Source organism: Pelodiscus sinensis, chromosome 13 (assembly GCF_052426305.1).
Source record: "Pelodiscus sinensis isolate ZL-2025 chromosome 13, ASM5242630v1, whole genome shotgun sequence".
Taxonomy (NCBI): Eukaryota; Metazoa; Chordata; order Testudines; family Trionychidae; genus Pelodiscus; species Pelodiscus sinensis.
Genome location: NC_143064.1, coordinates 3,052,824 through 3,069,393, shown reverse-complemented (window position 1 = coordinate 3,069,393; position 16,570 = coordinate 3,052,824). Strand labels below are relative to the sequence as shown.

The window sequence follows — 16,570 nt, the reverse complement described above, 5'->3', positions numbered from 1 at the left end:
GTATTATGCAGTGATTTTTAATTAAATAAAACTACCTTGAATGTCCCAGATACATAGGCAAAAAGTTGATCAAAAAATTATCAAAACACGTTTTGCATTTAAAACTGATGTATTAATTAGAGGACTTTGCTACCATTAGCGAATCAGTGATGGTTTCTTGTCCCCAAGTCCTTCCAGGTTTTAGAACTAGTAGACTTCGTAGGTTGGAAGAAGAAAAACAAGCTGCTCTGCGTTTTTTCAGCTTCCTCTTGAAGCTTTGAATGAACAAATCGTTGAACTGAAATGAAAATATTCCCCTTAATCTGCCAGCAAGGCTTCTGCTCTCAAGCTGATTTAGCGTGTCAGATTTAAGAAAATCTGGATCCAGATGCTTTGCTAGTGGCTTCCACCAGTTCTGGGGCTTGATTTGTTTTTAGAATCCTAGAACACTAGGACCAGAAGGGACCTTAAGAGGTCATCAAGTCCAGTCCCCTGCCCTCATGGCAGGACCAAGCACTGTCTAGAGTAGACCATCCCTGACAGGTGTCTGTCCAACCCGCTCTTAAATATCGCCAGAGATGGAGATTCCACAATATAGCAGTTGTATAACTTGATACATATTTATTCAGTCTTAATTTTTACTGTTAGAAAACCGTGAATAATGCATTTCTTATTCCTAGATAGACTTTTTTACTCATGATGCGGCAAACTGCATTTGGATGGAAATTAATATTTCTGTGCATTGTAACTCAATTTCAAAGTATATTATGTAAATAAAATTATCCTAAATAATGCTGGGATATACAAGGTAAAAAGTGAGTTTATGAAAATGTTTTGCCATTAAAGCTGATTCATTAAGCAAGGCAAGTATTATTAATAATTACTGACATTGTTTATGGTGACCATGTCATTAAGGATTTTAGAGCTAGTTGAACTCCTCTTCTCGCCTCATTTTTATTCATAGATAGTAACAGGGAAACAAGCTTTCATGCTTCTTCAGTTGGCTTTTCAACTTTGAACGAACTCTTAATTGAACTGAACTAGTTGAATGAATTAAGATGAGTCAGATGAGGCTGTTGCTCTCACTAGCTTGTTTGTTGCTTCAACAGAGTCTGATTCTAGGTGCTTAGCCAGTGACTTGCAGTGAACTGATGGAAGTTTCTTTAAAACTTGAGCAACAAAATGTACTGCTTGAATATTTTTACTTGCATTACCTTGCGGTAGCTTATTAAGCTTAGGCCTTAACACAGGTCATCTCCATTTTAATTTTAAATACATTTTCTTTTTAAGAATTAAAACATTTTATTAAATAGGTTTAAAATTAAAACTTCATTGGTTTTTTATCTACCCCAGGCCTTAGTCTTTCAAATAAAATTGTACGAGCAGAGTCCTGATGATACCCACCATTCTCTTTGTGGGTGTGATGGGGTGGGGTCACAGGCAATCCCTTGAGGGCGCCTCCTGGGATGCTGACACTGCCACTCGCCTTCCTACTTTCTGGGGCTCCTCACTGCCCGGCCCTGCTGGGCCAGCTCCCTGGTCTTCCCAGTCAAAGCAGCGAGCTGAGATCACTGTCCCCGTCTCCCCCCCGCTCCCCGAGAAGCAGTACAGACACTGAGTCTCTTCAGGTCCAAGGAGAGTGCAGATTTGGGCCCCTGAGATACCACTCCCCGAAGGGGATCAAATCCCCCAGGTGAATTACTTAGGAGAGCCCCCTTTAACAATGAACGGGAATGTGAGCACTGGTCGCTCCCCCAGGGAACAGTTACTTACACTGGGCTTGATAGTAAGGAAAAGTGATTTTATTACGTACAGGCAGTCCCCGACTTACGCGGATCCGACTTATGTCGGATCCGTGCTTACGAACGGGGCTTTTCTTGCCCCGCAGCTCACGGGCGGCAGGTCCCCGCCCGTGTCCTCCGGGGCGAGGAAAAGCTTCTCGCTGGTCTGCTGGGGGGGTCCAGCGAAGCCGCTGGACCCCCCCCAGTAGACCAGTGACACCTGAGCAAAGCCGCCGCCTAGGCGGCTTTGCTCGTTTGCCCGAGAGCAAAGCCGCCCAGGCAGCGGGACTCCTGCCGCCTGTGCGGCTTTGCTCAGGTCTCCCTGGTGTGCTGGGGGGGGACTCCCCTCGGCACCCCAGGGAGACAGGCTTTTGTTGCGGGACGCCTCGGGTAGAGCAGCTGGGGTGCTGCTGGGTTGGTCCTGTGGGAACCTACCGGGCAGCGCCCCAGCTGTTCTGTCCCAGGCTCCAGATTCAGCAGCTGTTGAAACTGATCAGGCTGATTCCAGGAAGCTGGGGGCAGAGCAACTCTGCCTCCGGCTTCCTGTAGTCAGCCCCTGGTCAGTTTCAGTGGCAGCAGCTGAATCTGGAGCCAGTTCTGACTTACATACAAATTCAACTTAAGAACAAACCTATAGTCCCTATCTTGTATGTAACCCGGGGACTGCCTGTACAAGCAGTCGGACTGGCGTGCTAAAAAGTGAGAACAGGCAGAGCCAAGTAGATTACCAATCAAAAGTAATAAAAAAGGCTTAGCTAATTCTAACCCTAAAATCCTCAGCGCACACGTATTATAAACTCACCCTCCAACTGTTTCTGTCCCAGCTGCACCTTCAAGCCAGGGAAACTTCAAGCCAGGGAAACTTCCACTTCCCCTGGCATCTCTGCTTCATCCTCCTTAGGCGTGTCCATCCAGCGAAAGCCTCCTTCCGTCCTGTTTTTAAAGAATTCCCTTATTGCGTAGGGGAGTCACCTGGCCACTCCCCACAACCACTGCTAAGACTTCAGAACAAGAGGCTATTTGCATATGACTGCCCAGCCACTGGTGCATCCCAGCCTTGGAATTACCCTTGATGGCTTTCCATATATACATTTAAAAATCATAAAAGTGTTCCCGACTCCATGTCTAATTTTGCACACCGGAGTGATACACCAAAATAAGATAAACAGATCCAGTGGATTGACATGAAAATTGACAGGTTACAAGAGAGAATTTGCTCAAAGCACCTTTGAGTTATGTGCATTTTTGTCCATAAGTCCATTTCATAAAGCATGGGTGGAGGGTGAACTGTCACAGTGGGCTTAGCTCCTGCAAGCAATTTGGACAAGACTTGTAGCCTTTTGTGTGAATTATCAGGGCTCACCAAACTGTGGCGAGCCCTGCTCACCAGCCGCGCTGTCCGGCGATCTGTGCATGCGCAGATCACCCGAACCCGGCTCTTCCGGGTTGCAATCTACTCGCCCGTGGCAAGTAGATTGTATTATTTGTCGAGCCCTGTGAATTATGTACTACTTGGGTGCTTTATGTGCAGTCAATAGCAGTCACTTCAAAAGCTGGTATCCTATTCCTAGATAAAGAACGTGTGTCAGCAGTCCTTTCAGGAAATCTTTTGTGTAGCGTAGTGGGATTCTAATGCAGTAGGTGGAACGCAAGCTGTGTCTTTATCCATGTGTCTGGGTGGGACATGTCTAAAGCAATGTGACTTACGTAGGTCTTTTTGACTGCCTAATGCTTTCGTCATCTTGTACATGTTTAAAGTTTGCTCAATATCAGTTTGCAGTAGATGCTGGAGAAGATGGATGAGAAGGAGGATTAGAAAAGCAGATATACCTATTTTTATTTTCCCTTTTTAAGCACCCCACTATGTATACAGAAGATAAACAAAAGGTAAGACAGGCTAAGCAGGTACGGCATTGAATGTAAACCCAAAGGAATCAATTGCGAAAGAGTTTTTTCTTCTGCTCCTGTGAGGATAGCACGCTTATATGCCTTTTAAGGAGGTCTTAACTTCACAGAGAATCCGAACATCTCTCTGAAATGTTCCTATACAAATAACATCACTGGTGGTGTTTGTTTTTAATTTCACTACTGCTGCACTCAATCAAATGATCATATTACATTCCAGGACTCTTTCTTTTTTTAACAGCCACAGTGGAATGTTACAACCCAAGAATGAATGAATGGAGTTATGTTGCAAAAATGAACGAGCCCCACTATGGTCATGCTGGAACGGTGTATGGGGGATTAATGTATATTTCAGGTAAATAGTTCTTCTAAGTTGACAAAGAAAATCCACCGCATATAATGCATATGGACTATGTCTTTTTGTTCTTACTCCAGAGGGTGAGGAAGATGAAAAGAATTGTTCTTGCTTTAGATATAAAACATCTGTTTCAAGCAGTGACTCATCACTTCATACAAAGTTAGTCAAATAACATATACTTGCTAAATCGCTGAAAGAACCATTTTAGATAAAAATACCACTGTTGATAGATACTTACTTTGCAAATCTGAGATGGTTAGTACTCTCTACTGCGTTTTAACTCCTGAGTCCTGCATTTTCTGAACACAAACATCTATGTAGCTTGGTCATGCGGAAGTTGTCATTTTGACCTCCGATAAATAGTTACCTAAGGATTGGAAAGGTTAGCTAATGCTCCAGATACAGAGATAAGTTTATCTACTTGTATAAGACAAAGTTGGAAGGATTTGAAGGCTAACCGCAGTGTGAGTGTGGTGGCTTCGCTATTTCTGTATTGCTGTAACTTTGGTTCTGAGCCTCTGAAAGGCAAATAATGCGATGAATGCTGTTCAAGCCAGGAGCCATAGTTATCCTGAGAGAGCAAGTTCTCCAGTCTCCCAGAGAATTGTTCTCCTTTGAAGGGAATTCCATGACCAGTCAATACATTGTGCTGCCTGCCCTACTCTGCCCTCCCATGCTTTTCGTGAGTAATGGCATGTTATAGGCCCCGGGTCCACATTTTTGCCTCCTGCTTGTTCCAAATAACTTTTGGCTCAGGATTTCCACTGACCTCAGAGAAGGATGCTTCCTTTTTATAGCAATAGTGCAGTTGAAATGCATGCATTGCACCCAGGATATAGTCTACCCTCACTCTAACCATTGTGTGCAGACTTCAGATGTCACTTGGCCAATTATCTGTCACTACCGAACAGGTGAAAGACGTTAATTGGCACTACTTAATAGTAGTCTGACCAGTTGGGATTGAGAAGGGAGTACGTGCTGACTTTTCTCAGAACTGTTGCTGGTTCTTTGGCTCCAAGCCCTTGAAATAAACACAAGTGGCAGAAAGCTTGCCAAGCCAGAAAGTGTAAAATGGGAAATGAATGCAACTGTGTTCTTGCTTTCAAGAGAGTCAGTGGCTGATTAATCAGAGCCAAGTTGCTTCTTTCAAATCCACAACTAGAGGGAGGCCTTCGCACATGTCTATTTCACTAGATCTGAGGTAGGGGACCGGTGCAAATCCCAGGAACGGTACCCTCCCTTCCCCAGGACCCTGCAGAATCCTTTTCACAGAGCCCAAGTTGTGGCAGGGAAGAGATGGAAACTAGTGTTCCATAATGAGGAATAGCCAAGATATAGATGGAGCCATCTATGGCTACCTGGAGTTTGTGCAGAAAAGAGAATACAAACAGGTACTGTGCTACCTGCTCAATTGAGCCGTTCCCCAGGATTCCCAGGTGTGGCCACACTCGGGGAGTGTCCTTATTAATGCAGGTGCCACAGTGTGGAGATGTGTGTGCGCACTACACAGATGGTTCTGGTTTCCCATTGGTGTATCCTTCGGCTGTGTTTCTCAGCCAGGTATTCCTGTACCCCTGGAGGTACACAGAGGTCTTCCAGGAGATGTATCGTCATCTAGATATTTGCCTGGTTCAGTACAAACTAAAATTTTACACATGGTAAAAATTGGCCAGACCAATCAGCCTCCTGAAAGCGGTCCAGTAGTCTGGGGAATGGCTAGAATTAGTTGAAATACTATTACGTCTTTGCCATGACTTTTGTTTACCCCGAGGCCAATATTACTTTGATTTCCTTTTTTCTGTAGGTGGGATTACCCATGATACTTTCCAAAAAGAACTGATGTGCTTTGACCCCGACACGGACAAGTGGACTCAGAAGGCTCCGATGACGACAGTCAGAGGGCTGCACTGCATGTGTACTGTTGGAGACAAGCTTTATGTTATTGGTGGAAATCACTTCAGAGGCACGAGCGATTATGATGACGTTCTAAGCTGTGAATATTATTCACCAACACTAGACCAGTGGACTCCAATTGCTGCTATGTTGCGTGGGCAAAGTGATGTCGGGGTTGCTGTCTTCGAAAATAAAATCTATGTTGTTGGAGGGTACTCTTGGAATAATCGTTGTATGGTGGAAATAGTCCAGAAATATGACCCGGAAAAGGATGAGTGGCACAAGGTCTTTGACCTCCCAGAATCCCTTGGTGGCATCCGAGCCTGCACTCTTACAGTTTTCCCACCAGAAGATAACACAGGGTCACCTTCTAGAGAGTCACCTCTTTCAGCACCTTAAAAAAAAAAATCCTTTGACTTAACGGTGTTGTGATAATACCTTTGCACTGCATCATGGAGTGTCTCATTTTTCTTCAGTAGCATCTGTTGGGCTTAGCCTACAGCAATTGGTACAGTTAATGAGAGAGGAGAAAAAAAAGACTTTGACTTTACTTGTGCTGTTTATTTGGCCTGGAATGTTTGTCGAATGGTTAACAAAGAATATGGAAAAATATACTCGAGCCAAATCTTTAACAAATGAGAATCAAGATCTTGTCTATAACAAATATGAATTAGGTACGTTTTAATGTTGTGTATCGGGTGTGAGGTACCTTACAACTTACATTAGGAAGCCCAGTCAGTCAAATTTGGAAGAGGTTGTAGTGAACATGTAATTGTGTTCACTAACCCTCATATTTGAAAGTCTTTCTTCCTTTCATCTTTGATTGCAGATTTTAAAGGGAGGCAGCCTACACCCACGTGGACTACATTGAAAGGTTGCCAAGCAGGCATGAGCTACCTCCCTGTTTTCACAGAGTATTTTTGACATATCTCTCTGCCTGCCCAGCTGGGTGGGCGGGTGCTTTAAGAGCATATGGAGTTTCTTAAGCATATAGGAGAAATCAAATAATGTAAAAAATATTGTACAAGAGGTGGACCCTGTGTTGGCCCAATGTTTTTTAATAACATATATTGATTTTTTTCCCCCCCGCCTCAATGAAGTGACACTGTAAACAGAAGATTAAAATGTTTGAGTTTTTAATTTGCGGTCTCTTCTCCCTCTCCCCCTTCCAGGAATCTGCTTCCACTTCTAAGGGAGCATAAGCTATTAATAAAGGGGAATTCAGTACAGTTGTATGACCTGTTGTATGCCTGCACTGAGCTATATAGATAAGGGCTAGAAATATTAATTCAAGCCACTGAATTTGACCACGTTGTTCTTTCAGATCAAACTGAATCTGACCTTTCTCCTTTGCCGTTGAGAACGTACATATTCCATGTCCTCTGTATAGTCTCAGTTAATAAGGTTATTTAGCACAAAGTGCAGCTTCGGCAGGAGAGCTGCTTTTTGCTCAGTGAACTCAGACTACCATGTTTTACCTTCTTTTGTTCAATAAAACTTTAAACTGCAATTATTCAGCCTAAGATACCTCATTAATGTTGTTTGGATTTTCTGCCTCAGCCTCACCGTTACCAGGGCAACATGTTGTGTATATCTGTGTGGGTAGATTAATTTGCTAGGAAACCAATGCACAAATGGTCTCAGATGGGCACTTTGACCTACTTTCAAGGAACTGTTTTGGACATACTTGTCTATTGTAATTTTAAGGATGGAAAATATGGAAATGATGTCTGAACAATTGTGCATAGTGAGCTAATATTTAAATGTTCTGCAGTACAAATGATCTTTATTGGTTCTAACACAGTAATTTGCTTCTTAATGTTTTTTTAAAAGTTCTGGTTTTAAATCAAATGAAACTAAAATACAGGGCAGATAATCACAGATGTTAGTCACTTTTGATGATCTAAACCCAGTGTCCTCGTTACAGTGTTTCTTTCCATCGTAAAAAGCACAAGAATTTGTATTAATTGCTTTAGCAGATATCTGGAGATGGGTATTTACATTATTTAACTTATTTTATTATGGTATCTTATTTCCAGTTACAATATTAAGTTTTAGTAGCATGTTTTCCCACTAAAACAATATTGGGTTTCAACCTCATCTTCTAATGGCTAGTGTTTGTTTCTCTCTGATGGCATTTAATTGGAAGTGTCCTTCACTCATTATGCTAGAGACTTTTATCACAGGTTTAATATTTTAACGTTTTACTTTTAAAGAAGTGGTTCTTCCTAAAAATGTGTTTGAACTCTGCACTGGTATATGTTGAGTTACCAGAGATTATTCTGCATAGGAATGGAAGATTGAATACTCTTGCAAAATATTTGACCTATCCAAGATTAAATAAGCATAGATACAAGATATTTTTTGTTCCACTCATAGGAAAGAGAGGCGAAAATATTGCTGTCACTTATGTAGGTATTTAACATATTTAGTTTGAATGCCAACAACATATGATTGTATCATTTTTACTTGAGTTTGGACTATAAAGGTAATCCTCTTCCTAGAACGGGAGACTGCAAATCATATTGGATGATTCAAAAATAGGTTTGATCTCTGAATCCTTGGGCCACTTGTTGAGAGTTGGAACTTCGCCCTAATGCTCTGCATTCTGAAGATGCTCATGACAGAAAGACCCTCTTCAAAGCTTCAGGAAGACATCCTCCAAAGGAAGTCGAGCCGCTTTCCTGTCTGAGAACAGCTAGGTAACTGGAACACAGCAACTTTCAGCTTCTGCCTTTTTCATGACAGAAAGTTATACTCCTTAAATGCTTGTTTTGAATTTCTGCAGTAGTGCTGGGTGTCTGTAGAATAATGGATTAGACTTGTGTCTAAATGAAATGCTTCTCCTTTTGGATTCTTTTCCTGGTATTTTTAAGGCTAAACAATTCCACCACACGGTGCAATCTTTTCAGGTCTGTTCGCTAGGATTAAAAATAAATCTCAAAGATTCGATGAAGATGGCAAATAGTTTTTCTTTTGTGCTGCCGTGCTATTGAATAACCAGAGAATTGATTGCGTCTCTTTGCACGATAGCTGGCAAGAGCCTCAGTCTGTGACTCTACAAGGAATTATGGGAAGCTAGTTCCAGGAGAAGGCTGTCAATCCTCCACTTCTGAGGCCGCTTTCGAGGAGTGATTGTGAGCTGTCATGGTGTTCAGTGCTCACAGTACACAGGTGCTGCCCAACTCCTTTTATACCAAACGTTAAAGGTAACACCTTCCAGTTGTAGTACCAAAGTGAGAAGAGTAACTGAATGCAAAGCTGGCACGTACCCTGAGCAAGACGCATGGGATATTAAGGGGACAGCTGGAAGAGCCGTGGTAATCTCTAACCCTCAAAAGCCAGAGGTCTGTCTTCCAGCCATTAAGGCAGTTTGTAATCTCACTGTCCAGCTGGACTGCCCTGTCTTGGTTCCCAAACAGCATTCCTAGCAGCTGTTACTTTTGTCCATTTACACCTGATCTGAAGAGTGTTGTGACTTTCTCTGATGCCACGTGTTTGACTTGCAGGCTTGACAATTCCAAAGCACTATACACAAGGAGGACAACAGCCTTACGGTAAATCCAGCTGTTTGAAGTTGCTGCTCTCTTCCTACATAATAAGGCAACAGGATCAGTTCCCCTCAGTGCTCCTGTATTACAGGTGTTCCCTGTGGAATCCTGTACTGAAGTCGATATTCTGGCCCTAAGTCAGCTGCAAGTGTGCAACTTGGGACTGCTGAAGACAGAATTTTCATTGGCTGATTCCCCCACCTCCACCCCACTCCCCTGTTGCTGGAGATTAGTGGCTCTGAATTGCTCGCTTTTCACAGGACAAAATGGAGGAATCTTGTCTTAGTCATAGCTTTCCTGCAGCAAAAATAGAAAATCTCCCATCTTGTCTGGGAAATGGAGGAGAGAACTCCAGTGTTTTGATTTGACTGGTGGGTGGGATGTTGCATTGTGGTAGTTCTGGCTCTGCTGGTCTAGACACTGTTCTCACTGTTCAATGGGATTGCATGGTGAACCTCACCCTAAGGTGAAGCAGTACAATACCCCATTGATGAGTGAGGTATAGATTCCTGGCCTAAATTTGAGAGGGATGGTCTTGTGTGGAGACCATCCAAGGCAGAAAGGTACTCCTGATCTTGGAACATGTCATGAAATGGACAGACACTGTATAAAAATACTCTGTGGTAGTTGATGCTAAAAGACTGAAGATAATGAAGTAGTTCCATGACTTCAAAAAGTTCAGTTGATTTTACTCCTCACTGTCCGTAATTTCTAGTAACCTATTTCTAAGGAGTCCTGCATAGCTGTACCTGTTAACAGTTACTGGTGATCCTTTTGGTGCATTTCTCTTAGTTGAGATCGAGGAGTCTCTCCTGCTGCTGCTAGCGAGGAATGATGGCATTGAAGTCTTTATAGGACCCAGCCTTTTGGTGTTCAGACCACGACACACACATTCATCAAACTCTTCTTCCCACCTTGTTCTAAATAGGCATCCCCTAGGCCACTGATGTCATCTTTGTTCAAGCCTGATGACTGACTTCATATGAGAAATGCTCTCTGCTTGGAGAGGTTAACCTGTATCCAAATTAGTCTGCTTTGTTTTCTGAGTTAAAACAGACCTAACCTAAATTCATCGTTCTCTTAATACTTTTCCATCTTCTGTTTCTGGAAGCTGCACCAAAATTTGTCAAGACTTGCGTAATGTGGGAAGGACTGAAGGGCAAAATGCACCACTACTGATAAGTAACATCTCACAGTTTTCATAAGAATAAACTTAGGATCAGATGCTTTAACTTTCCAATCACAACTTTCAGGACTTGGAAGTCAGCTGTGTAAAACAAGCGGTCTTGATTCAACATTGAGTATTCAAAAGTTGATATTTGCTGATCTTATTGCAGGAAAAATACCGAGTCTTAGAACTCCACTGGCTTGCACCTTGCTGAGTCAATCATACTTAAAGCATTCACTTGATGTATGCTCTCCCCTTTCCGGAGATGTCGCACCTCTGCAAGAATCAGGCCTGCTGTAGACAGTGCTTACGTTTGAAAGCACTTTACTGCATGTTTAATTAAGCACTGTAGTTAATTATAGTTTCTATTTGCTTAGTTTATCTGAAAATGCAGGAGAATGATCGTTTCTTAAATGTAGCTGTGATCAGAAAACACCTTCGTAAAAATACAACATTTTTATTCATAAGGAAAAAATCTGGAGTGTATAGTTACCTTGGTGACAAAAATGCATTTCCTACTCATGTCTGTACCTAAGTTCCTGCTAAGCTGCACAGCCATGCAACAGCCTATTAAGTTCTGCACAGGCGCTCAGGGCTGCAGCAGGAAGAGGTTCCTGTCCCCTCTCTCTGCCCCCATACCAGCCCACACCGGCCACAGTGAGGAGACACATGCTGACCCCAACCCAACCACTGACATCTGGGGGAGAGGTGCCTATCCTCCCAGCCCAGGTGTTACTGTGGAAGGGGGTGGGGCAGAGAGCTGGGAGAAGTCCTCTCTCTCTTCTTGCCATACCCCCCAGGGCAGTCTGCATCCCAGAACCCACACCCCTAGCTAGAGCCTCACCCCTCCACTCTCCAGCCTTCTGCCCCAGCCCTGTCACATGAAATGATGTGCACCATATTGGGGCACGTAACAAAATTCTTTCCTCACGTGTGAGGGAATTCTGGTCAGTACTGCAGAACCAGCATAGCGATGGAAAAGTGAGCCTCATGCAGGAATCTGACCTTTTCTGCTTGTCTGCCCCTGACTCACCAGGTGACCGTTGGCATTTAATCGTCCAGGATCTCTTTAACCCTGCTGTAAGCTAGAGGTCCTATCAGCCACCGGCTGCGAGTCTTCTGAGGCCTAATGGCTGTAAACTGCCCTGAGTCCTCCAGTGAAGGGCACTCAGTAGGATGATGTTTTGGTTCATTTCATCCATCAGCTAGGTTAAGTGAACGTCATACCTTACCGTGCAGCCCCCATCTTCAGTCTGCCTTCCACTGCGCCCACTGCTTCTGGTGTACCATGGAGAATGCCCCAGTAGCCTCCAGTTTCCATCTTCAACAGGACGTCTTGTCTAGTTTCTTGTTTGTGAAGATGCTGCCTATAGTAGGAATGAACAAAGGGCCCTTGTGAAGGGGTTAGATAACAAGGCTGTTGGTACATTTTCAGGGGGTGGAAGCGCTTGTTGCCTGGGAAAGTTGCTGGTTAATTTATACCTCATCGAGGGGCATGCCTCCCTGCCCAAGCAGTCACACGCTAGCTCTGTGAGAGTTAGCGTGCTACAAATAGCAGTGTGAACCTGAGCGATGCCAGGTGCCGACATGGGCTTGCACCCAAGTATGGACCCTGACGGGCTTGTGCTTTGAATCTTAGCCCAAGCTGCCATGTCAACACTGCAAATTTCAGCACTCTAGATCATGTCTGGGTGCCCGAGCTGGGAGACTTGCTGTCAGTCTGCACGCTAGGCCTGGAATGAAGTTGACCCTTCGATTAGACATATGGCTGCTCTGGTCCTTGACTTGGGGTCCTGTTGAAGCTGTTGCTGCTTTTTGTTTCTCCAATTTTAGCTGTGCCTCTTTCCAATCTGTGGCCAGCCTTGAAGCTGCAGTTGCTCCTTTCCGATCTAGAGTTGTCAGAAACCTCCATGTGTCTGCTTACTTCAAAGAAAAGTTCCTGCAATGTAGTATAGCGAGGGTTGCTTGGGCAAGCATGCCAACCCTCTTTGGAAGAGCATCCTCACTGCAGGTGTCCTGTAGATATAAGCAGCTCTATAAACACTCCAGAAGCGTTCCTCTGTTAACAGACAGATGATGGCGACTATCGTGACCAAGATACTGACAAGCAGCTAGCAGATTTGGATGTCCAACTTGACATGTATTAAAGGATCTGGTTTTCAGAGGGAGGCGTTCACCTGCACTTTGTAAACCTCAGTCCCAGTTGGTGGTGTGTCAGGTTTATTTTCCTTCCCCGATGCTGTGAGGATAAATACATCACCACAGCAATATAGTCCTGTTAGTAGATACATGTAAGTTTTCACGCTGGGATGTAACATGAGGGACTTTTGAAAAATCTGGCCAACAAGTGTGTGCATCCCTCAAGATGAGAAGTATCTGAGGTGTCGCCGCATTAGTCTGTAGCTTTAAAAACTGAGTGGTCCTGTGGCACCTTAGAGACAAGCCAAAATACATAGAATTCTCTTTGGAAAGCTCATGATTCTATTTATTTTGGTCAGTCTCTAAGGTGCCACACAACCACTCGTCCTTAAGATGAGGTTATTTAAAATATCCCGTGGGCATGCCATAACCAAGCGGGTTCGATACCAAGTTTCCAGTGCGGCTTAGCTGCGTTGAGTGCTATGCTGTTTGTTACATCAGTTCACGTTTTAAAGTTCAGACCGCTAGGTTGAGAATCCTGTGGTGAAAACTTGCTCCATAATATGGCTTACACACACAATCCCGTTGGTCTGTATATAGCTACTAATAGAGCTGTATTATGGTAGTCCTATATTTATCTCCACAGTATGGGGGGGAAGCCAAGGACTAGTATCCCTATTTGAAGATAGGAAATGCAGACTGTGTGACTTGCCTAAGGTCACCCAGGAAGTCTGTGGCAGAGTGGAGGATTGACCCCCCCCCCCAGCTTGCATCTTTACTACACTTACTTTACAGAATACCCTCCGTTACAAACACCTTGGAGATGGAAGATGTTCATAACTCTAAACGAAATGTTCTAGTTCTTTCAAAAGTTCACAGCTGAACAATTGACGTCATACAGCTTTGAAACTTTACTATGCAGAAGGAAAAACACTGCTTTCCCTTTGTCAGTATTTTCTGTTTCACACAATGTTGTGCTGTATTTGCGTTCGTGCATGTGCACACGTATGTCTCAGTCTCCTGCTGCCAGATTGTGTACTTCCAGTTCCAAATGAGGGGTGTGATGGACTGGTCGGTTTGTAACTCTAGTGTTCGTAACTCTGAGGTTCTCCTGTATGTGGGACTGACTATAACCAAACTATAACCTAAGTAAATAACTGAGTAATAACAATGCAAATCTCAGCAGCCTACATCTTCACCATGTTGTACAAATTCCTCTTAATAATTTTATTTTTAATTATCCCTGTAGTACACCAGTGACACAAGACTCAAGAACCCCGTACGTCAGTGCCTCTTCTCTCGGTATCTATAACACTTGGGACAATTGCTGTGTTGAACTGCACGGGATATGACACAACTGGATACCTGAGCCCAAGTGCAAATCACTTTATTTCCATTGCGCACACCTGTGGGAGTTTTGCCTCTCAAAGGCACAGCTGGCATGGAAACATCAGACAAGTGTGAGACACCAGCATGACCCCCCACACACACACATACGGGTGCGCACACATCCATTCTTGGCCTACCTATTTTTGCAGCTGCATCTCCGGTGGCATTAGGCAGCTGCAGAAAGTTTATTTAACGAGAACTGTCATCTGATCCCTCCGGTTGTTCCAGGGTGAGCTGTGTTTGCTGGCAGGGGCAGTTTCCTGTGGGCTCCTGTAAAAGAGGTTACATAGCTGATTGTTTCCAATGACTGTACAGATGCTGCATTTCATTTAATTGGGTTGTCAGTGACATATTTCTCTTGTATTCCTGCCATTTTAATTTGTCTAAAATGCATTTTTTCTCATCTTAGCAACTGGTTACTGTAGCTCCTCCGAGTGCCCATCGCTAAGATTTGTATTTCTGCTACAGAACAGTGCTCCTGTTTGAAGTCTGTTGTAGAAGGCAGAGCCTTTACAGTTAGCTGGGGAATATCAGAGGAGACAGTCCGACTACACCTAATCTTGTAGGGAAGAGGGTCGAGTGATCTAAATCTCAGGAGGCCGTATGCTCATTGGATAACCTGGCTTCCTTCGACCACTGCTTTGCCTGTGTGAACTTGGATGGGGAAGAGTTGGTGTTGGGTCATCTTGCCGTCTTGCTTAATCGGCCAGTGTGTCAAAACACGAAAGGAGAACAAGCTTTTGCACGCTAATCCAGATGTGGGCAGCCTTCCCAGAGTAGAGCTGCCGTAGCGATTCATTTCCTAAAGCACTACTCCAACCTGCTGGACGTAGCAATCCTCTTAAAAGCATTTAAAGCCAATCCCATTTCTGGTGCATCATCCCCTGTATCTAGTTGTCCCCAACGTGCACGGTACCTGCTGGTACAGCCTTCCAGTGTGCCACAGGGATTCTGTGGGGCTATTCGGGGAACGTGATTGCGAAACCATTTCAACAGTTACTTAACATTTATCCCAGCAAGCATGGAGATGTGGAGGGCATTCTCCCAACTCCTCAGGTGAAGTCTCCTGTTCCTGAAAAGTCTGTGCAAAGGCCGGGGTGAGCTTCACGTAACTTGGGTGGAACATCCAAAGGGGCACGTTGGTAGCAGCACAATACAATAAAATCAACATCCTGAGTCACAGGACTGACCCTACTGAACAGGCCAGGGGAATGTTTCCCCTACCGGTGTTGATCCTGCGTGAAGAGTATTTGTAAATGACATCCAATCATTGCTATAAACATTACTATAAACAAAAACATCTACGCAAAGCTCTGTGCGGGCATAGAGTCTGTAACTATAAGAACCCCGGCAGGTGACTTCTAGGCCAATATGTAATACTCTTACATTCCTTGACAAGAATATATTCTGAAGTATCTGACAAGTGCTTGCAGGCAAAAGCAACACCTATTTTTCCAGTTCAATATTTCATGAAACTTTTGTTTCAGAAGGGTCAGTTTAACAAGTTATCATGTCAGTCGTGCTCGGGGTGGCTAAAACTACTGAGAGTCGTATACATGAATTTATATCCAATAGTGCTGGAAGGGAATTGCTTTCCAAAGTTTTGTAACCATCCTTCTCTTCCCCCCTCCCCCCCAAGTGAGGTTTCTGCATTTGCTGTCACAGACCTGTGGAGATGAACGTAACCGGCAGAGATGGTGCTAAGTGTCAATGGTTGGGTTGTTCGTTTTTGAGCCTGGCCTCCTTTGAGTGTCTCTACAGGCCTTTTAAAGCTGTGGTGGCTTCTCTGTTTTTCCTTGCCACAGAGAAGGGTGAGGCAGTTTTTAACATCGTCTTCATCAGCAAGTAGATTCCATCAGCAGTTGTGCAAGGGGGTGTGTGCTACTTTAGGGTTTCTCTGCAGCTGTTAAATGTATCATTTAGTAACTCGGGTGGTCTCCGTTTGACTTGCCCTAAAATAGCGCTGAGGGCACAAAAGTCAACATTGAATTCCTTGAAGAGCTGTGGCAGCTTGCTGCCTGGTTTAGAGTAACACTGTTTACCAGTGAAGCAGGAAAACTAAAGTTCTACATACCTGTCTCTCCATTGATGGCCAAGTCATGTTCCTGGCTGATGACAACAGGAAGCTGAATGAAATGAGTGTTGGTGCATTAAACCACCCTACCAGCGGAGACCGTTTACATTTGCACCTTTGTGTAACTCAGTTCTTCAGTCGTGGTGTGAATAAAAATCATTGTGTAGAGGCTTAGATGGAAGAGCTGCCTACCACAATCAAACATTTATTTCGTCTACCTTATCTTCCATAGAAATAACTTCTCCCAGATGGTGCAAACCAAATCTGAGGCAGGAATCATCTTCTTATAAAGATCAGAAAATGAGTTTTCCTTGGTGGGAGATGAATTCTGAT

General features: G+C 43.9%; 1 protein-coding gene across 11 annotated transcripts in view; it reads left to right on the top strand.

The window, feature by feature from the left end:
• Positions 1-15,445, top strand: part of KLHL13 (kelch like family member 13) — a 133,780-nt gene extending 118,335 nt beyond the window's left edge. For all 11 annotated transcript variants that reach the window (XM_075941172.2, XM_075941167.2, XM_075941170.2 and 8 more), the window contains 2 exons: positions 3,907-4,020; positions 5,828-15,445. In XM_075941172.2, coding sequence (XP_075797287.1) covers positions 3,907-4,020; positions 5,828-6,315 — 602 coding nt within the window. In that variant the 3' untranslated portion in view covers positions 6,316-15,445. The remainder of the gene's footprint in view (positions 1-3,906; positions 4,021-5,827) is intronic.
• Positions 15,446-16,570: the final 1,125 nt, after the last annotated feature.